Source organism: Piliocolobus tephrosceles, chromosome 5, assembly GCF_002776525.5.
Source record: "Piliocolobus tephrosceles isolate RC106 chromosome 5, ASM277652v3, whole genome shotgun sequence".
Classification (NCBI taxonomy): Eukaryota; Metazoa; Chordata; class Mammalia; order Primates; family Cercopithecidae; genus Piliocolobus; species Piliocolobus tephrosceles.
In genome coordinates, this window is record NC_045438.1 from 157663098 (window position 1) to 157685485 (window position 22388).

Sequence of the window (22388 nt, forward strand, 5' to 3'; positions counted from 1 at the left end):
TGATAAAGAATGTGTTCAATATTTTATATTATTTTATAGTATATTTTGAGAAAGATCTTTATTTGCTTTGTACAAAAATTGCATGACACATTAACATATATCAACATGATACATAATTCATAGAACAGTCTGCCAAAAGTAATTTTACCACTGTTTTTTTTTAAAAAAAAAAAACCCATCTAAAAGTCGTTTTTTAATATGTATATTTTCTCCAAAGGAAGAAATTTCTTGCTTTTACTCAGGGGAAAAAAAAGAAAATTAATGTACATTTGAGTAGAATAATTTCATCTAAAAGAGTTCTTTCAGGAGACATCTGGGATTCACTGCATTATTTTTATTTTCTTCTTTTTCCTCTTCTTTTCCAACATTTCTACCATTTTCCTCTTCTTGGTTGATACCAGGCCTCTTTCTTTTGTTGCTTTCTTACTGTCACCTGCTAAACTGTGTTTCTTTGTGTTAGGTTTTGACTGCTTTTCATCTTTGTGCACTGTGTCACCAGGCTCCTTTTTGCCAATTTTGGACTGTTCTTTACTTACTACAACACAAAAGAGAGTGCTTTTAAAGACTGTTTTCCCCTTTGAATGAAATAAACACAGGCTGTCAATAAAGTGAAATTATCTGGATCTCCTCCACTTCTACAATTTAAGAGATAATAGATTATTCAAAAATGTCAAAACAATCAAAATCGATTACCAGGAGAAGGCTGTGCTGCTGGAGGAAAGCTTTCTTTCGTGTCTGGCACTTTGTCTAGCCACACTCCAAGACACGTCAGCCTGGCTTTAGTGTTTACTTCACAGAGTAAAGATGGGGGAACTTTCTAAACAGAAGAAACAAACATTCATAATGTGCATTTTCAAGAATTTCTTTTTCCATAATCAAGTTACCTTAATTTAAAACTTCCTGTATTTTCTTGAATACAAAATATGATATTCAGAAGCAACATATAATGTTCACTCATGGTTAGTTTGACTATGTTATTCACAGAGCCAATTTCTAAGAAGTATTCAGAATTTGAAAATTCTAAAGAAAGGAATCAGGTCTTGTTTCCAGGGCTGAACAAAGAACCTTGGAAAAAGAGACATTCAACAAACCATATTCACAGAATGTGTTTATGAGAGAATAAAGAATAAACCAAGAGAGACTGTAAGGAGACTACAGGAGGGAATTTAATTTTCCAGACTGTCTGGTTCAAATGGTTTGTTAATTTCATAATTGATCAGGAGCTTCCAAATTATTTTAGCAATGGCAGTATTTTTACCTAAGAGCTTCCAGACAACTCCAATATTTAAGAGAGAGGAAAGTAGAGCTTCTCTGACTAAAAAGAGCAGTGCGAGTTCTGGGAAACCGCCAGCTCACACTCAGAAATGACAACCATCAAGGCAGCTCCATGGGAACCTTAATTTTAAAACCATTAATATCAATCATGCCTGGAAGAGATTTAAAATGTTTACTTAAAGACCTATGTCTTATGACCCTTAAAAAATATTCCACCTCACTTACAAGCAAGACTTGTATTAAAGTACATTTAGATTGTGTTAAGGCACTGACCTTATCCTGCTCAAGCTTCCACATTTTGATGAAACCATCACTCGATGCTGTAACAATAACATGTTGCTCTGGAATTTCAAAACTGAACATGTCCTTTACCCTAGGAGAGAAATATTAACACCATAAAAGATCTTGTCCTCCAAAAAGTCTAATATTGTTAAAAACTACACACACAGACTAGTGCTTTCGCAATGTTTCAGGTATTTCCAAACAGCTCAATGAAAGGTGCCTTAAAACGTAACTATGCTTCGCATTCCCATTAATGAGATATATTCAGGCCCAAAATACAAGATAAAATCAACTGCCAACTATATCTGAAGGAAAAGTTGAAAAGATAACAGATAACTATAATCAGGTTATTACAAAGGAACTAAAGATGAGAAAAACAAAGCCCATCACCGCAAGAAACTCCAAGTTCAGTAAGGAGAGAAAAGACAACAGAAATGATGAATCAAGGCCTCTCCCACACACCCATTTCCCTCATCTCCAGTCCCACCACTGTTAGTCTAAGCCGCTATTATTTTTCCTCTGGATTACAGAAGTAGCCTAATTGGCCTTTCTGCTTCTATTTTGCCCCTTAACAACTTTTTTTTTTTTTTTTTTTAAGACGGAGTCTTGCTCTGTCACCCAGGCTGGAGTGCAGTGGTGGGATCTCAACTCACGACAACCTCCGCCTCCTGGGTTCAAGTGATTCTCCTGCCTCAGCCTCCTGAGTAGCTGGGATTACAGGTGTGCACCACCATGCCCAGCTAATTTTTGTATTTTTAGTAGAGACAGGGTTTCACCATGTTGGTCAGGCTGGTCTCAAACTCCTGACCTTGTAATCTGCCTGCCTCGGCCTCCCAAAGTGCTGGGATTACAGGCGTGAGCCACTGCACCCAGCCAACAATTTTTAAAAATGTAAATCAAATCTTGTAACTTCCAGGCTTAAAAACCTACAAAACTGGGACCTACTTTAAAATAACATGGGAGAGGAGGAAGTGGCTGGGCATACAGGTGAAGCAAGACTGGCCACACAGCGACAGTTGCTAAAGCTGGTGGTGGGTCTTAAAGGGTTAGCACCTTAAACTAGTCTAAATACTTTTAAATTTTTCCATAGTAAGAAAAATTATGATGATTATGGGCACCGTTTGGCTTCCACCATCCTCTCCTTGCTCATTCTCACCTAGTCACAGTTCTTCTATCTGCTCCTAAAATACACCAAGCTCTGTTCTCCCTCAGGGTCTTTGCACCTGTGCCTCTCTCTTCTTTTAAAAACTAGCTCCTTTTTCATTCCTAAGGTCTCACATCTTCTTCCCTCATCATCCTATCTAAACCAATTACCGTTGTTAATCTTTAATCACTCTACTTTTCTATTTCCATCCTGTCATAATGATCTGCTTGTTTATAATCTGTTGCCTCCTTACAATATAAAAGCCATGAGAGCACAAGCTCCCATCTTTTCTGTTCAGCATTAAATACCTCGTGTAGTATTTCATAATGATGCTCAATGAATACTTGTTAAATAAATGAATGGTCCAATATCTTAAGTGTTACTAGTACATCTGGAATGGGCAACCTTGAAGAGTATGTTTACTTCCCAATATAGGAGAAGAGTAAGGCCTTTATACTACTGACTGCAGTACTCTTACAGATTTCTTAAAACTTAACTACTGTTTAAGAAATAAGAACCAAGACTCATTTGAGACATAGAACATGCAAAGGGAACACATTAAATTCTAACTCTGTATATTAGATCACCTTTTTCAAAATTACTGGAAAAAGCAGGGATATAAGAGTCAGATAAAACCGGGTTCAGCTCTCAGCTCCATTACCTAAGAGTGGGGTAATATTGGCCAAGCCACTTAACTACTTACTTTGGGACTATCCACCCGCTAGAAATAGAGAAAACATTAAAAGTTAATAAAAACTGGCACAAAATAGGAACTCAATAACGTCAATTCACTTCTCCTGCAGGAAAAAAAATCACATGGAAAAGGGGAAGAAGTAGGCAAGGGGAATTACATAAAAGGACAAAAGTAGATGGGAACAAAGCTCAAGATTGTTTAGTCTTTTGTTTGTTCAAATATGCTTGATTTCAGGCTCCAAGTCTAACAGACATTTAAAAAATGTCTTTGCAAATGAAAGTCCTGAAAACAATTTCATCACTTTTGCATTATTATTATTATTTTTGAGACGGAGTCTCACTCTGTCACCAGGCTGGAGTGCAGAGGTGCGATCTTGGCTCACTGCAACCTCCGCCTCCAGGGTTCAAGCGATTCTCCTGCCTCTCCCTCTCCAGTAACTGGGACTACAAGCACGTAACACCACACCAATTATTTTATTTTTAATAGAGATGGGTTTCACCATGTTGGCCAGGATGGTCTCGATCTCTTGACCTTCTGATCCGCCTGCCTCCGCCTCCCAAAGTGTTGGGATTACAGGCGTGAGCTACTGCGCCTGGCCCACTTTTGCATTATTAACGGCCAGGAAGATAACATTTTCTACCATCTTATTAGACTCCAGATACCATATACTGTACATGTAGACATGTCTGATTATTTCTGCAGTTGTCAATACAAACATATAACCTGGTTTATGAAACTACTGCATATATACCATTTACTAAGACTAGACATATACACCAGAGATTAGTAAAAATACCTGTTTTCATGAGCTTTAAATTCACAGAGGCACACTAGCGAATCATAGTCAAAAAACCTTATAACTTCTTCATCTCCAGCCACTGCAAGGACAGACTCCTAAGAGAGAGGAAAAAGAGTAGTAACATCCAGAATGTCATCAACAGTTCCAACCATCACCACAAACTTTCGTCATTGATTTCTGATTACTTACTGAAAGAAATTTAACAGAGGAAATTCTCTTTTCATTTGTGATGGTGCCACTAATGGAGGCAGTGTCAAGCTGATAGATGTCTATTTTATTCTGTATGATAACTACATATTGCTCTCCACTTGGGGACCACTCTACTATGTGAGCATCTGTAAGTGGAAAAAAATGAAGTTTATTTATTTTGTAAATAAAACATAAAATGATCATAGCAACAATAAAAATAGAAAATATTTAAACTGTGTATTTTCAAATTTATTATCCTAGTTCATTTTCATAACACATTTTACAAGTTAAGTTTTTTAGAAAACAATCTAGGTTCAAAAAGTCAAAGGTTGGCCAGGTGCAGTGGCTCCAACCTGTAATGCCAGCACTTTGGGAAGCCAAGGTGGGCGGATCACTTAAGGCCAGGAGTTTGAGACCAGCCTGGCCAACATGGCAAAACCCCATCTCTACCAAAAAATACAAAAAATACAAAAAATTAGCCAAGCATGGTGGCACGCTTCTGTAATCCCAGTTACTTGGGAGGGTGAGGCAGGAGAATCACTTGAACTCAGAAGGCAGAGGTTGCAGTGAGCTGAGATAGCACCACTGCACTCCAGCCTGGGTGACAGAGTGAGACTCTATCTCAAAAAATCAAATCAAATCAAATCAAAGGCAGGTGGCAGAGCCACAACAAGAATCTAGATCTAAAATGGGAAAAGAAAGAAACCCAAGGCATTTGCTCGGAGGTAACCACTACCATGCAGAGAAATAAATATGTAACATACACACACGTAAAAATGTGTATCTATATTCATATTCCATAAGTCACTGTAAAACATACAGGTTGAGTATCCCTTACCCAAAACACTTGGGACCAGAACTGTTTTGGATTTTGTAGTATCTGCATATATACAATGAAATATCTCGAGGATAAAACCCATGAAACTCATGTTTCAAGTCTACACATGAAATTCATCTATGTTTCATACACATCTAGCCTGAAGGTAACTTTATAAAATATTTTAAATAATTTTCTGCATGAAACAAAGTTCTGACTGTGACCCATCATGAGATTAGGTGTTGAATTTTCTACTTGAGGCATCACATCAGTTCTCAAAAAGTTTCAGATTTTGGAGCATTTCAGATTTCCAGATTAGGAATGCTCAACCTGTATTTCAAACAAAAATACTCACTTTGCTTTATATTTTTTATGAATGCTGATCTTCCTTCTACAAGATTCCACGTTCTGCAAAACAGGAAGCTTACTTATGGTGTGATCACCAACTACCTTTTACTAAGCGTAAAAGAACAAGCATAATGAAGGCTTACTCAAGTGACAATTTTAGTAAATATTGACTATTTAAAAGACCTGCTATCTTCCTTACAGCAACATTTTGAAATATTATGAGGCAGGAATAAGACTTGCTCCATTCCCATATCCCTTTAACATGTCGTATCCATTGTATTTTCAAAAGGTTTCCCTTTCTAAAATCTTCAATTCACAGCTATGATGACTGCAGCATAACTGCATGTTTGAAAATAGAGTTTTTCATTTTTATCCTACCACTGTGAAAAGGTTCACCAGCTTTTGACGTTTCTCTTGTATCACAGCATTTTTAAATGGTGGAGAGCTGTAGTAAAAGATACACCTTAGAAAAATGCTCTTGAGCATTAATGACTTACCTTAATGTCTTATCTGTACCAACCGAGAGAGCCAACTTGCCAGATGGGTGAATAGAAAGGAAGGTCACCTGTCCTCTATAATGAAACCAACAGTTAGTCCCCAACTTGACTGGCACATCGAGAATGCCAAAGGGAAAGAGCCCAACTCACTTGTGAGCTTTAATTGACTTCAGGCATTCCCATTTCTTTGCATCCCAAATACAGATGAGTCCATCTTCCGCTCCACTGACTAAATGCCTGTTGCCATAGAATTTCAGGCAAGTTATTGTACCTATGGAAAAACCAATATAGGCAAAAATAATATTCATTTTAAATGCAAACTCCATTTCTGATTTGAAGGCTATGCTATGCTAAGTAAAACACTCAATATCTTTTTTTTTTTTGAGGCAGGGTTTCACTCTTGTTACCCAGGCTGAAGTGCTATGGCACAATCTTATGCCACTGCAACCTCTGCCTCCTGGGTTCAAGCAATCTTCCCACCTCAACCTCCTGAGTAACTGGGACTACAGGTGCACATCAATACACCTAGCTAATTTTTGTATTTTTTGTAGACCCAGGGTTTCACCATGCCATGTTGCCCAGGTTGGTCTTGAACTCCTGGGCCCAAGCGATCTGCCCATCTCAGCCTCCCAAAGTGCTGGGATTACAGGGGTGAGCCACTGTGCCTGGCCTCAATGTCTTAATATTACTAAAATATACCTTAAATTTTTTCATATAAGTACAGTTGTTCAAATCTATGCAAATATTTTCAGCAGAGTATCTCCAGTTTAGATACACATTTGAACAAATCAGTTCACATCCTTGCTTTACCTCTTCAAATTATAAATTTAGAAGGTGGCTGGCTAGGAAAGTTTGAGCAGAAGTAAACAAAACTAACGAGCTAACAAGCTAATCTGGGGAACAAACCAGGTGTACTGCCACATGACTTCCACTTTCTAAACAGTGAATGAGCTACCCAATCAGCCACAATCCAATCATTATCACTCAGACCTGTTTTGATCCATTTCCACACATTTCGCATTCATTTCTTCATATTTTCCTCTCGTTATTATCCTATTTCTCACTTTGGAAAGTTTGCTTTCCCACATCTGCTTCCCTAGAAAAAAACTTACTATTAGCAACTCTCTAAAATAGGATATATGCACCCATAAAAAGGAATGAGCTCATATCCTTTGCAGGGATGTGGATGCAGTTGGAAGCCATGATCCTCAGCAAACTAATGCAGGAAGAGAAAACCAAACATTGGCTGGGCAATGTGGCTCATGCCTGTAATCCCAGAACTTTGGGAGGCCAAGGCGGGCAGATCACCTGAGGTCAGGAGTTGAAGACCAGTCTGGCCAACATGGCGAAACTGTGTCTCTACTGAAAATAGAAAAATTAGCTAGATGTGGTGGTGGGTGCCTGTAGTCCCAGCTACTCAGGAGGCTGAGGCACAAGAATCGCTTGAACCCAGGAGATGGAGGTTGCAGTGAGCCGAGATCACACCACTGCACTCGAGGCTGGGTGACAGAGCAAGACTCCATCTCAAAAAAAAAAAAAAAAAAGGAAGAAAGAAAAGAAAAAGAAAAGAAAGAAAACCAAACCAAACACCGCATGTTCTCACAGAGGGGACGAACATGACACACTGGGGCCTGTGGCAGCGGAAGGGTTGAGGGAAAGAGAGCATTAGAAAGAATAGCTAATGGACGCTGGGTGATGGGATGATCTGTACAGCAAACCAACGTGGGACGTTTCCCTGTCTAACAAACCTGCACATCCTGCATGTGTACCCCTAAACTTAAAATAAAAGTTGAAGGAAAAACAGAAAAGAATTAAAAAAGGAAAAAAAAAAAAAAAGATTTATACGAGAAACAGAAGAAACTAAGAGCCCTACTTCATTCACCCCCCAATCTCAACTCCTTTTATGTAATTCCTTTTCTTATTGTTGAACTCTTGTACTAATGGGTTTGGGCAGGTCAAATTTAGAGAGAAGACTTCTTTGTATGAACCAGGACTAGGAGATAGAGAAAAAAAGAATGTATATTTGAATCACTCAAAGCACAGCTTCTTATGAAGAGCAAGACAGCTGTCAAAGCAGCAATGGACAGTCTGCCACGGTCTGAAAGTGTCCCCCAAAATTCATCTGCTGAAACTTAGTTGCCAACGTGATAGTTTAAGAGGTGATGGTGACTAAGTCATGAGGGCAAGCCCCGAGGAACGGGATTAGAGAATTGCGACCTTCTGAAAGTTTTTTTTGGCTGGGCGCGGTGGTTCACGTCTGTAATCTCAGCACTTTGGGAGGCTGAGGCGGGTGGATCACTTCAGGTCAAGAGTTCAAAACCAGCCTGGCCAACATGGTAAGACCCCCGTCTCTACTAAAAACACAAAAATTAGTTGGGTGTGGTGACAGGTGCCTACAACCCAAGCTACCTGGGAGGCTGACGCAGGAGAATCGCTTAAACCTAGGAGGCAGAAGTTGCAGTGAGCCAAGATCGCGCCACTGCACTCCAGCCTGGGTGACAAAGCGAGACCCCGCCCCCCCGCTCCCCAAAAGTTTTTTTTGTTTGTTTGCTTTTTTAAAACTGGCTCCAACTCTCAAGCTTGACCTTACAAAACTGTGTAGGGAGTTGCTTTACCCTTCCACCATATGAGGACACAACAACAAAGCACCAGTCCTTATGAGACATGAAAATCTGCTGGTGCCTTAATCTTAGACTTCCCAGCCTCTACAACTGTGAGAAATAAATCTCTATTATTGATAAATTATTCACTCTAAGGTATTTCGTTATAGCAGTCTGAATAAACTAAGGGAACATCTAATAGAAGGAAGCCATTTATGGCTGCAAAATGGCTGATTCTGCATGTTGGTTTTCCAGAAACCAACGCCTGGTGTGGATCCTCTGAAATACATGTAAGATTGGGTAGGAAAAGGGTACCTATTTTATCTGCCTTTCTTTGCAGAAAACCAACTTTCTTAGCTGAGTTACTCCTCATTCTCTGTCCCCTGGGAAAATGCAATAAAATCAGCATAAAATGTTTGGTACTGAAGAAAAAAATTTACCTGTTCAGTCTTTCTCTCCCTTGATTGTGCCACTATCCTGGGTACCTTGACCACCAGGGTGGAAAACCAAACCACAAGCTGGGCATTGTAGTACTACTTCTTGACTTCAACTCCAGTGACCTTTGCCTCCCCTGCATTTCAGTCCCCTACACCCACAGGCTGGGCGTCGTTACCACATAGAGCTGTTCCACGGTATAACACTTGACCTCTAGGAACCTATTTGCTGACCACAAGCTCACATCTTCCCATCCCTTTCACGCCTTCCTGCACTCACACTCCACCTGCTTTTGTATTTCAGAGATCTCCAGGCCCTTGACAACACTTTTCTTTTTTTTTTTTTTTTGAGACAGTCTTGTTCTGTCACCTAGGCTGGAGTGCAGTGGCACAATCTCGGCTCACAGCAACCTCCGCCTCCCCGGGTTCAAGCGATTCTCCTGCCTCAGCCTCCCGAGTAGCTGGGACTACAGGTGCGTGCCACCACGTGTAGCTAAGGTTTTGTATTTTTAGTAGAGACGGGGTTTCTCCACGTTAGCCAGGATGGTCTCGATCTCCTGACCTCGTGCTCAGCCCACCTCAGCCTCCCAAAGTGCTGGGATTACAGGTGTGAGCCACCACGCCCGGCCTTTGACAACACATTTTCTCCATGCTGACAACCTAATCCACTCCTTCACCAAAATTCTTAATTCCTTTGTAACTCAATCCTTCTACCGCACACACCAAGTAACCTTCCCCTCTCTAGGGAAATGTCTGTGGCTTATTACTGAAGAAACTCAGAAAATCTTGCGAACTGATGTTACTCAATCTGTAGCTGCCAATTCCAATGGCGCAGGCCTTCATCAGTCCTTCTGTTGGGGTTCTAAGCCAGCATCCCTTCTATACAAACTGGCAGTACTTTCCTCAAGCCCACGTCATTCATTCGCTAGCTTGGCCTCTCCCTCCCTCCCAATTCGGTCTCTACCTGGCTCTCTCAAGGACTCCAGGATCTGGTCCCATCTACTTCTCCAGCCCCTCAAACTCCCAGTTTAACCTTCTCATAATCCGGAACTGCTTACAGTTCCCCATGAACACCAGCGGTCAAAAGCATGGGCTCCAGACCTAGGTCAAGTTCTAGTTCCACTGTTTGAGACCTCAGGCAAGTCAAGTAACATCTTTGAAACTAGGTGTTCTCTTCTACTTTCTTGGCACACAGAGGGGTACTTAATATGCCCTCAATAAAGTTAGATATTGCTATGATGCTACTACCTGTGCTCCTCATACTGCCACCTCTGCCTAGAATGTCCTTTCTCCCTCTTTGCAAGCTTTACCTGCCTAACAACTGACATTTCTCTTTTAAGATAATTCAGATGTCATTTTAAGGAAGGTTTCAGTGAAAACCTCACTGTGACTCCCTAACTCTGACTGGGTTAAATGCCTCCTTTGTCTCCCAATACAGACTGAAAGCCAACCCCGAGCAACAAACGATTTTTTTTTTTTTGAGACAGAGTCTCACTCTGTCGCCCAGGCTGGAGTGCAGTGGCGCAATCTCAGCTTACTGCAAGCTCTGCCTCCCGGGTTCAAACGATTCCCCTGCCTCAGCCTCCCGAGTAGCTGGGACTACAGGTGCGTGCCACCACACCTGGCTAATTTTTTTTTGTATTTTAGTAGAGACAGGTCTGGTCTTGAGCTACTGACCTCAGGTGATCCACTCGCTCAGCCTCCCAAAGTGCTGGGATTACAGGTGTGAGCCACTGCACCCGGCTAAGAAACCATTTTTTAAAACATTCCTCTATCTTCTAGCACAGAATCTGCTATAAAGTAGACAAAACAAATTGTTCAACTGAAGTCAAAATGTAAAGAACACCTCCATGTTCTCATCTTAAGAGATACAATTTTCTTACCACTGTGATGCACTAGAGCCCCATGCTCTATCTTCTTTTTCATGTCATAAATGTGAATTGTTTCATCTTTGCTCCCAGTGACCACAAAACGACTATTGACAGCTACTGCTGACAAGGAGGCAGTGTGAGCATGGTGAGTGAAGTCAGCCACAAGAGTCCATCGCTGCTGAAGATGAAAACATACAATTAATGCCACAGTCACACCACAGTTCTGCCAACTATCCACTGGTAGTTTTCATGAATCATGGAACCATTTATCTGCTTCTGAAAAGATAAACTGTTCCACGATTCATGAAAACTATCAATGGATCCTATAAAGGGAAAAATGACATGTTAAACTACAAAATGACATGTAGTTTACACAAAGGACTTGAGACTTGATAAGGAAAGTAAAGCAAGGAGGTGGGCAGGCAACACTGGGTATCATCACTCTAGAACACAGTAATGGAGACTGGACAAGGGAAGACTTTTAGATCCTACACAAAGCTTTAACTCTTTAATGTTGTTACTTTATATGTGACACTTAATTTATTTTTTCAGATATTCAAATTTTTATTTGAATTTATTCTTTCCAGTGATGAATGCCTACTATGTGTCTGGCACTATTCCAAGCAGTTGATATATAGCAGTGAACTGCGATTCTTCCACCTAAGCCTCCTGAGTAGCTGGGATTACAAGCACTAGCCATCATGCCCAGCTAATTTTGGTAGAGGCGGGGTTTCACCACATTGGTCAGGCTGGTCTTGAACTTCTGACCTCAGGTGATCCACCTTCCTCGCCCTACCAAAGTGCTGGGATTCCATGCGTGAGCCACGACACCCGGCCAACAAGTCTTATAAAGAAAACCCAACAGAGTAAAGGTATGTTTCCGTGAGTACCAACATAAGCCCTAGAGAATCACCAATAATGAAATCTCAGGGACTCTGTGCTTATTGCCATGGGAAGTCTGACTGGATGAGTGCGAAGCACGACAGCAAAATACACACACACACTCCTTAAACTGAAGGAACTGCACCAAAAAGTATTTGCAAAACAAACCGAAAAAGAAAAAAAACCCATCAGACTTCTCTGAACATGTGTTACTGCAAATCGGGTCCTTAATAATTACAGCAACAGATACTCCTTCCATCATTTAAGACCAAGGGGGCCTCCTTTGCATCAAGCATTCTTGCGCGGCTGCTACGGCCTTAAATCAAATAATAACCTTTTAAAATCCACATATTGCAGGTTATCTAGGCTGCTGCTTAGATTTAGTAGCAGTATAGGGTAATGGTTCAAAGTTTCAAATGTCAGAGACCCTTGGGGGCTCCTGACACTTTGGGGTCAGCTCTGCCAATTATTATCTGTGTGGCCTTCAGCAGTCACTTAACCTATCTAGGACCAACATTTTGGTTCCTCATCTGCAAAATGAGAATAACTGCATCCTCCTCAGAGGGTTGCTGTGAGGCCTACTGTGTGTCTGGAACATAGTTAAGTAATTTCACTACAAAAAAAAAATTAGATAGTATCATCTTTGACTATTCAAAACACGTCACTTTTCAGCCAAAGAGCAAATAACTGGAATAGGAAACAAAATAAACAAAAGCAATAGGTCAAGTGATATACTTCCAAATTTTCTGGATAATTAAAGGCGGACGCCTTGACTTCATAAAAAGAAGCACTGTACTCAATAAAACGGGTTTCTAGAAAATGCTTAGAATTGCTTCGAGAATAAAAGTGAACTAGATGTTAGGAGGTCGGATTTCTAGTCGTGAGTATAGTCCTATCTACCTGTTTGACTACTGGCAATTTATTTGACCTTTTTATTTATTCACACATCTAGTAATATCATATTCTGCTGTAATTTCTCTCCATCTATGTGTCCCCTCAGTCCGCCACCCCTTATGTAGGGAACGTCTCTAAGGCACGATCCATACCTCCAGCATCTTTGCATCTCCACCGCCCAGCTCGCCATAAGTTCCCAACAAATAACGAATTGGTATCGCTTTATCTATAAGGGATTTATCCTAATCTAGATTTAGTAATTTGTAAAATTTCAGGACAGAAATTCAGCAAAAGAGCGAGATCTTCTTTCATTAAATTCTCAATACTGTCAACTTATGGGATCGATCCTTAAATCCACAATCTACGCCTCATTTGTCCATATGCAGAAATGCCGGTTTCCTCTGTGTCCCGTGGACCTTTTGTCTACTAGAAAAGGCAGATGTTGTCTCATTTTCATAAAATATCCGTTCTACGTTTTCAAAGGTTAGCTTTTCTCTTAAGTCTCTTAGGTTTCATTCATCAAATCATCCAGTGAACAGCAGGCGCTCCAATGTTTACCTTTGGTTCCTGCCGTGCAGGAACCAAACCCGACCTTCCCGGCCCCGCCTCCGACTGTCTCTAGGTTCGCGGTATCTCACCTCGTGGTCGCCGCACGCCTCGGACTCCGGGTGTACAGCGAACCCAAAGAGGACCTGCTCGTAGCAACCAGCGACCAGCTCCATTCAGCAGCGCACGTGCCTCTTCAGCCAGCCCGGCTCAGCCTGGAGGTGATAGAACCGGATGCCAAAAAAAAAAAAAAAGGTCTGAGTCCTTTTTGCATCGGCGCTCGAATTATACGTCAGGTTCCAGGGCTGCCTTTAAGTCGCCTGTAAACGTGGAAACACTTTCAGCGCGAGGAGGTCACATGGATTTCCCAAGAGGAGAATAAGTAAAGATGCCACATGAGAAGGTTAGAAGGTTCTCACTGCAAGAAGAAAAAAATCGGGGGCAAGCAGGTATATCTTAGGAAGGAGCGAGCTGGGCCTGAGGGGAGCGGGCGGGACTTCCTCTGCGAAGCCCCTCATCTCCGTGACGTCAGGAGGAGGCGGGGCCGACTTCCGGACGGGTGGGTAGTGGCTGTGGTGTCTTCATCGCCTGTTGTCGTGGGCTATGTACTACTAGGATAGAAGTTTTTGTTCAAGAAACAGCGGACAAGCCTTTCTGTCGCTAACAGGGCAAGGAGGGGTGGGATTAGGGTTCTCGGTGACCTGTTCCAGTAGCGCAGCACTCACTCTGCCTGGACGGACCCGGTGTGCTAGATGTGTCCGCGTTCGCGTCTGCCCGGGCCAGAATCCCCGCCCTGCACACTTTCTCTGCCCGCTTGCTCCGCTTGTCTAACTCTGGGGTTGTGTGGTCCAGGGTTGCGGCACGTCCTGGGGAGGGAGCAGTGAACCTTCTTTTTTTTTTTTTTTTTTTTTTTTTTTTTTAGACGAAGTTTCGCTCTTTTTGCCCAGGCTGGAGTGCAGGGGCGCGATGTCGGCTCACTGCAACCTCCGCCTCCTGGGTTCAAGCAGTTCTCCTGCCTCAGCCTCCCGAGTAGCTGGGATTACAGGCATGCGCCACCACGCCTGGCTAATTTTTATTTTTTGGCAGAAACAGGGTTTCTCCATGTTGGCCAGGCTGGTTTTGAACTCCCGACCTCAGGTGATCCGCCTGCCTCGACCTTCCAAAGTTGCTGGGCTTACGGGCGTAAGCCACCGCGCCCGGCCAGAGCCTTCATTTGGAAGTTAGGAAGATAGAGTGAGCCTGAGCAACATATTTTGATTCCGTCTCTACATAAATGTTTAAAAATTAGCCCGGCGTGGTGGCGCCCGCCTGTGTTCCCAGCAACTCGGAAGGCTGAGGTGGGGTGATTACTTGAGCCCAGGAGGCTGCAGTGAGCCTAGATCGCGCCACTGCACTCCAGCCTGGGGGACGAGCCAGACCCCGTTACAAAGAAAAAAAAAGTCTTGTTTAATAAGGTTTAGAGATTCAGGTTTGTGTTAGACATTACAGCTTTCCCACAAGCTCCGAATAGAGTAAATCTTGGTTCGTATAGTTCTCATAAACACTGTAGTAGGTCATTTGGTAAACAAGATGCATAGTCCATCCTTGTCAAATCTTCAGCCTCCATTTCAAGTGCAATACAATGCTTCAGCGCTTAGACCCTTTTGTTTCCAATAACTTTTCTTCTCTGGTATTCTGAATTGTCAGTACATGTTAATTAATAGAGGCCGGTTTGAGTCTTGCGGAAATGATTTCACTTGGGATGCTTTGGTTGTCACTGCAGTGCAGGAAAGGCCTTGTCATCGTTAGAGACAGATAATCGGTGCCACGAAGAAAAGTCAACACGGAGACAAAAGATCTCTCAGCAAGGCAATCTTTACTTTCTGCAGAAAGGGTGCTCCATTGCAGATGGAACAATGGCAAGAGCACACCTGAACAAAGGCAAAGCAGACATACTTTACGCATTTAGGTTGTCCTTGCTGCTGTGTCCTGCATCCGTTGGCTGGAGCTGGACCTCATAATCTTACACCCATACCCAATTTGCTAAATAGGCTGTGAGCTGGAACGTGCCTGTGAGCATGTCCCACAGTTACATAGGATAGGGCTTAACAAAGAGTTATTAGCACAAGGCAAGGAGGCTTGAAGTAAGTTAGTCTTTAAAAGAAACTATTGTTTCTAACACTTAGGATTTATTCTTTAACAAGAAGGGAAACTTTGAAGAGGAAACTTTAATTTCTACATCATCTGCCAGCTTTGTCAAGGCCAAATGTTAGCACTTCTCAGACACTGAAATGCTGTTGACAAACTAATTCTCAGTCTAGTGGAAATCCTTGTATTAATTCACCCTTCTAAAATCATTCTTGGCTGGATGCAGTGGCTCACGCCTGTAATTCCAGCACTTTGGGAGGCCGAGGCTGGTGGATCACTTGAGGTCAGGACTGTCTTAAAAAAAAAAAGGCTGGACGCAGTGGCTTACGCCTGTAATCCCAGCACTTTCACGAGGTCAAGAGATTGAGGATCAAGACCATCCTGGCCAACGTGGTGAAACCCCTTCTCTACTAAAAATAAAAAAATTAGCTGGGTGTGGTGGTGTGTGCCTAGAGTCCCAGCTGCTCGGGAGGGTGAGGCAGGAGAATCGCTTGAACTAGGGAGGTGGAGGTTGTAGTGAGCTGAGATACCACCACTGTACTCCAAGGTGGGCAACAGAGTGAGCCTTTGTCTCAAAAAAAAAAAAAAAAAAAAAAGGCATTCTTTCTTTCACTCTGTGCTAGTTATCTTCATGGTGTTACAAAAAGTCAAATTATTTTACGATTTAGATTACTTTTTTTGTAATGTGTAACTTTCCACCAGAGAACCACTAAGATTAGAGGAGTGTGAAGTGAGTGTCCTCTGGACGTTAGACTAGATATTAATAAGCAGGACTTGTTGTTGTTGTTGCTGTTGTTGTTGTTGTTGTTTTGAGACGGAGTCTCACTCTGTCGCCCAGGCTGGAGTGCAGTGGCGCCATCTCAGCTCACTGCAAGCTCTGCCTCCCGGGTTCACGCCATTCTCCTACCTCAGCCTCCCTAGTAGCTGGGACTACAGGTGCCCGTCGCCACATCCGGCTAATTTTTTGTGTTTTTAGTAGAGGTGGGGTTTCACCGTGTTAGCCAGGATGGTCTCGGTCTCCTGACCTCGTGATTCGCCCGCCTCAGCCTCCCAAAGTGCTGGGATAACAAGCGTGAGCCATGGCGCCCTGCAGGACATTTTAAGTTTCACATTTTATCTTTAAAAATGTGCTTTTATGCATTTTACTCCACAACATATCTGTTCATTTTAATGCAAAAGTATTACACGCTCATCCAAAAATCTTTTAAAAAACGCTAAAACTCAAAATCATGTTTTGTATATTATATTACTTCTGGAATGTCCCTGGTGCCCTGTCTCCTTACCCCAGGGACATCTCAACAGCTGTTTGAGAAGTATTAATACTTGTTTAATGCTTTTTAAAAATAAATTTTAGCTTATCACCATAAAAAGGTGATTATTTAGAACCTGTTACCAGGCTGCCACACTTTTACTTGCTTACGTAACTTTTGTTCCAACCAGGAATTTTAGAATATAGTTGGTTCTAGAATGGAAACCATTGTGTAAGCACCATGAACATAACTCAAAGTGGTTTTACTTTAAAAAGAAAAAAACAAAAAAACAAAAAAGAAAGCCCCCAAAAACTTAGAAATCAGTGGAACCAATTATAGAGCTCAGAGGACTTAGACAACATCTAGTCCAGGTGTTACTAATCTGGGGGGACGGGGTTCTGGATAAGTTTCAGGGGTTTTGAATCCCATGAAATTATATGCAAACATGTGGATATACATTTTTGGAGGAGCGCATTACGATTTTAAGGGAGGAGCCCACCCCTCCTATTGTCTTACGCCCAATTTCTGCCTCCAAAGAAAGAAGAAGTAAAAACTAAAAGGCAGACATGAAATCCAAAGACAGCCCGGCGCCACACCCTGGGCCTGGTAAAGATCGACCCCTGACCTAATTGGTGATGTTATCTGTAGATTACAGACATTGTATAGAAAAGCTCTGTGAAAATCCCTGTCCTGTTCTGTTCCGTTCTAATTACCGGTGCATGTGGTACCCCCTGCTTGCTCAATCTCACCAGCGTCTCACACGGACCTTAGAGTTGTGAGCCTTTAAAGAGACAGGAATTGCTCACTCCAGGAGCTCGGTTGTTGGAGACATGAGTCTTGCCGAAGCTCCGGGCGAATAAAGCCCTTCTTTCTTTAACTTGGTGTCTGAAGGGTTTTGTCTGCAGCTTGTCCTGCTACAATTTAATACTGTTTCAAAAAGATTATTTAACCCTCATTAAGGGTAAAATGCAGTGATTCACTCTTAGGTTCAGTCTTAGGTTGTAAATGCTGAGATATGTCTGGAGAAGTGACTTTTTCAAGAACACACAGCTAAATAACAGAGCCAGTAATGCTGCTCTTTTTTATGTGTCCTCGGCCTTGAACATTCTCTTTTACAGAGAGGAAAGCAGCAGCATTTCATTTAATGCATGGCTGTGGCAGTAGTTTCAGATCTTAGATCGTGGATTTTCATTGTCTGAAGAAAGACAATGGAGAATTATATATCTGTTTAACTGGATTTGACCTGAGCATAACTTCCTGTAAACCCTTCTATTCCCTTTCTAAACACAGGATGTAAAAAGCCATTTAATCTCATTCTTGTGAAATCTGCAGTTGCCAAGAAACAACCAATGTTGAGAGTTCATTAATCAACACTAAAGCACAAAAGGATTATATTGTTTTGTAGCTTTGTTTTTAAATTATTGATTGAAAAGATTTTTGCACTTGAGCTATGCTCTGATTTATTCATTCATTCAACAAGTATTTGTTGAGTGCCTATCTTTGGTTTGCTAAAGTAAAAGCTAGTTTTTCTTCTTGGGTGGCGAGGGTGGTAAGGTAGATATCCTGGGGTAAAAGCAGGATACAGTAGAGAAAAAGCCCTGTTAGAAATACCACGAGAATCTGATATTCCTGCTGAATTCCCCTCCTTTCTCAGTGCGACAGGTAGCAACTCTTAAATTCAAGGACTATGGAGGTTGCATGTGAATGTATTCCTGGAGATTTTGGTCTCCTTTGTATTTCCCAGCACGAAGGGAAGTGGAGATAATGCTGTACTTGCCCTGAACCTGTCCAGTAGTGTGCCGTGATAGAAATTTGCTTCACCCACTTCATGGGAGTAATCTAATCGAAACAGAAGGTTTGCATTTGGCGCTTTTAGCGAGCAAAACATTGCTTGTGAGTCCTTGTTACTGTCATATCCAAGGCCTAAGTGTCCATCTTTATCCTGGGATCTTGCTTACAACCTTCTGCTCCATAGCTACTGCCATCTTCCTCGGTGGTTTCAACATGGTTACATCGACCTCTGTCTTCCTCAGCCTCCTTACCACCTCCTCAGTGTTCAACTTCCACCTTCCTTTCCAACTGCAGCCTCAACGCTTACCTGGTCATAGCCATAATTGTGATTTTCTCTGTGTAAAATAAAGTCAGTCCTAAAATGAGAGAACTAAAAAAAATTTACAGAAAAAGAATCTTTAACTGACATGTTTTATTGGCTGTCTAAGCTATAGTAATTAGGAATTGTATTTTACCTGACATAACGATCTAAACAAGACATTCATTAAGTAAAATAAACCAGCGGTAGGCCAGTCTAGTGCTAGTGGAAGGAGTCCTTAGTCATCAGTGACCCAGACTCATTCTGTCTTGGATCCCAGTATTCTTCTGCATGACTTCTTCCCTGATGTCACCTCAGTCCAAGATAGCTGCAGAGTTATTCTTTTTTTTTTTTCTTTTGAAACAGTCTCGCTCTGTCCCGCAGGCTGGAGTGCAGTGGCGCGATCTCGGCTCACTGCAAGCTCTGCGTCCCGGGTTCATGCCATTCTCCTACCTCAGCCTCCTGGGTAGCTGGGACTATAGGAGCCCGCCACCACGCCTGGCTAATTTTTTTGTATTTTTATAGAGACGGGGTTTCACCGTGTTAGCCAGGATGGTCTTGATCTCCTGACCTTGTGATCCGCCTGCCTCGGCCTTCCAAAGTGCTGGGATTACAGGCGTGAACCACCGCGCCCGGCAGCTGCAGAGTTATTCTGACACAAGCCATCGTATTTGTAATCATAGCACAAGACCTGGGGAGAGGGGGGAGGACAGAAAGGCCCCTTTCCAGCTAAGCAAATACCGTTTTCCCACACAGCTCTCCCCTATTCCCTTCTACTAGTTCTGTTTGCATCTTCTTAGCCGGACTGACCACCTGGCCACATCTTGCTACAATGGAGAAGCTAGGAAATGTAATGTTTTAGCTTGGGTTTATTGCTAGCCCAAGTGAAATCAGAATTGTTATTAAGGAAGAAAATAAACCAATATTGGGTGTCACTTAACAATGTCTGCCACAGCTGCTAATCAATAACATCTCCCTTGAAGACATGGGGAAATCCACTCCGTATAAACTCCAGTATATCATCAATGCTGGTTGCCTTGCCTTGCAGATACCGTCGGCCCTCAGAGTCTGTGGGTTCTGCATCCCTGGATTCAACCAATCATGGACTGAAAATACTTGGGAGGCGGGGCACGGTGGCTCACGCCTGTAATCCCAGCACTTTGGGAGGCCAAAGCAAGCAGATCTCTTGAGGTCAGAAGTTTGAGACCAGCCTGACCAACATGGTGAAACCCCGTCTCTACTAAAAATTAGCCAGGCGTGATGGTGGGTGCCTGTAATCCCAGCTACTGGGGAGGGTGAGGCAGGAGAATCATTTGTACATGGAAGGCGGAGGTTGCAGTGAGGCGAGGTCATGCCACTGCCCTCCAGGCTGGGCAACATGGGGAAACCCTGTCTCTACTAAAAATACAGAAATTAGCCAGGCGTGGTGGCAGGTGCCTGTAATCCCAGCTACTGAGGAGGCTGAGGCAGCAGAATCACTTGAACCTGGGAGGTGGAGGTTGCAGTGAGCCAAGATCACACCACTGTACTCCAGCCTGGGTGACAGAGGGAGACTCCATCTCAAAAAAAAAAAAGGAAAAAACCCAAAACTCCAAAAAGTTTCAAAAAGTAAAATCTGAATTTGCCACATGCCGGATACTACTGGTGAAGCCACATGAAGTAATATATAGCCATTGCATTAGATATTATAAGTAATCTAGACAGAATTTAGGGTTTATGGGAGGGAGGGTGTGTGTAGGTTCTTTGCAAACACTACACCATTTTATACTTGGGCATCCAAGGATTTGGGTATCTGAGGGGGATCCTGTAACAATCTCCCATGGATACGAAGGGATGAGTGTAGTAATGGCTCAACAGCTGGTGAATGATTGAATGATCTGAATGTTTTGAATTCATCATGTTTGCTATTTTTCACATTACAGGTAAATAGAAAATACATTAAGAACTTAGTTATCAGCAAGCTGCAGGGAAATGGCCAAACCCTAAGTGCCCCATATGGACTTAAAAGTTATCCTGAATTTTGACACTGTGTAACCTTGCTACTTAAAGTGGTGGGAGCTGGCTAATAAAGGCAGAATCTGAGGCTCCACTCCAAATCTGTCAAGTTAGAGAACCTACATTTTAAACAAGTCCAGGTCATTTGAATGCACATCGAAGTTTGGGAAGCTTTATCATGCTTTTCAAAAAAATACTGAACCAGAGAAATATTTCTTTAAAATTGTATCCCGTACTCTCATTAATGTAGGGTGTAAGAGAAAAGAGAGGAGGGAAGGGAGCGAGGGAGCACATTCTTCTCTGCCTCTTAATTTTGCAGCTAGTTGGATGATGCTTTCAACCTGCATGGGATTAAAAAAAGAAAAAGCCAGTAGGTGCTAGTTCCAATAGTTATTCTCAGCAGGGAACTGAGGAGAGAAACGTATTTGTCTTAAGGTTTCAGTTACTAAAGATTCCTCTTTTACGTGTTACGGTAAGGGGTGGAGTGGAGACTATCCTTCATTGTTGACCAACACACCTACCCCTTCTGTCCCTCCTTGGGGTTCTGCTGGCTCCGCCTGGCCTTACAGTTGGTAGAGAGGGCTGGCAGGTGGAAGCCAGAAATTCCCCCAGGTGCCTTGGTACGCCCCTCCCCCACCCACACCTGTGCCCCATTTGTCCGGAAAGTCAAGCAATTAATTGCCTAGCAGGAATTGCCACTTAATGTAATTATCTCAGATGTAGTTGCGAGACTTACTTGTCAGGGTTGGGAGGTTTTAGCCCACAAGCTGGAATTTTTGACGCGGGAATAAAAACTGGGTTCTGCTCTCTTTTTGTAAAGTTTCTGGAGAAATGGCCCAACGAGAGAGTTTTGCAGGTTTTGGCATAGCTCAACAAAATAACTATTACTGCTACTGGCAAAGGTGAGTGTTTTTCTCCTACTTTGAAAAGGAAAGCTGTTATTGTTCTATTTGCTACGTAATTGTTGGTAACTTACAAACTATGGCTTTTTAAAAATTTATTTAAGTTCCAGGGTACAGATACAGAATGTGCAGGTTTGTTACATAGGTATACATGTGCCATGGTGGTTTGCTGCACCCATCAACCCGTCATCTACGTTAGGTATCAAACTATGGCTTTGAACACAGGTGTTCAATTTATTGCAAACTTCCTGGAGAAAAGAAAGGGTTTGGGGGTTTGTGGATGATTCTGCATTGGTTGGTGACGATTCTCATTCCTGTAGTCTCCCCTTTGCTATTAGAGTGAAGCAGGAGTTCCAGCCCAACCAGGGTTACCTCTATGGCAACTGGTATGCGCGACAGCACAGCTCATACCTTCTTTCTGGCTACAGCTATGGCTGTGCAGTGGATGGAAATGGACAGGACTGTTTTTCTGCGCATGAGACTCCTGAACACACAGCTGGAACTCTGGTTATGCCTAAGGTATCCCTTGCTGGAATGAGTCTTGTGTCATTTGTGTGCCCAATAGTAAACATCACGTTCCTATCTTCACACATCTGTGTCCTATCATCCAAATTCCCACAGCATGGGTTTTGCTACCTGTTTTAATTCTAGAGAGTAAAGCTGATAGCCTAAGAAAAATTTTGTATAGCTTTATTGAGGTATAATACACAAAGAATCTCGGTACATGTTTAATTTATATGATTTGCTGAGTTT

General features: G+C 42.4%; 2 protein-coding genes across 11 annotated transcripts in view; one reads left to right on the forward strand and one right to left on the reverse strand.

The window, feature by feature from the left end:
- On the reverse strand, positions 1 to 13748 carry PAK1IP1 (PAK1 interacting protein 1). Of its 5 annotated transcripts, none has more exons than XM_023185371.2 (10): positions 13365 to 13748; positions 10963 to 11128; positions 6196 to 6316; positions 6046 to 6120; positions 5556 to 5623; positions 4384 to 4529; positions 4192 to 4289; positions 1549 to 1648; positions 694 to 817; positions 1 to 535 (listed from the first exon to the last, which is right to left on the reverse strand). In XM_023185371.2, exons 1-10 carry the CDS (start codon positions 13446 to 13448, stop codon positions 321 to 323), a joined length of 1197 nt encoding a protein of 398 aa, XP_023041139.1. In that variant the 5' UTR covers positions 13449 to 13748; the 3' UTR covers positions 1 to 320. The 5 variants fall into 5 exon arrangements, with proteins under 5 accessions (XP_023041139.1, XP_023041140.1, XP_023041141.1 ...); XM_023185372.2 differs by having other exon boundaries at positions 10963 to 11125; positions 13365 to 13747; XM_023185373.2 differs by having other exon boundaries at positions 5556 to 5608; positions 13365 to 13746.
- C5H6orf52 (chromosome 5 C6orf52 homolog) overlaps positions 13345 to 22388 on the forward strand; it is a 23168-nt gene continuing 14124 nt past the window's right edge. Inside the window, exons 1-4 of one of the 6 annotated variants that reach the window (XM_023185378.1) lie at positions 13800 to 13831; positions 19787 to 20001; positions 21554 to 21635; positions 21974 to 22154. In XM_023185378.1, the coding sequence (XP_023041146.1) occupies positions 21565 to 21635; positions 21974 to 22154 (252 nt within the window). In that variant the 5' untranslated portion in view covers positions 13800 to 13831; positions 19787 to 20001; positions 21554 to 21564. Of the gene's footprint in view, positions 13722 to 13799; positions 13832 to 19786; positions 20002 to 21553; positions 21636 to 21955; positions 22155 to 22388 lie in introns of those variants that run through there. The other 5 variants (XM_023185380.1, XM_023185381.1, XM_023185376.2 and 2 more) reach the window with 5 other exon arrangements.

Coding starts and splice junctions, on each gene's coding strand:
- PAK1IP1 (XM_023185371.2), bottom strand. CDS start 13,448: ATGGAGCTGGTCGCTGGTTGCTACGAGCAGGTCCTCTTTGGGTTCGCT. Junction 6,121..6,195: donor AAGTCAATTAAAGCTCACAA/GTGAGTTGGGCT, acceptor GTTTCATTATAG/AGGACAGGTGACCTTCCTTT. Junction 1,649..4,191: donor TTTAAAGCTCATGAAAACAG/GTATTTTTACTA, acceptor TTTCTCTCCTAG/GGTAAAGGACATGTTCAGTT.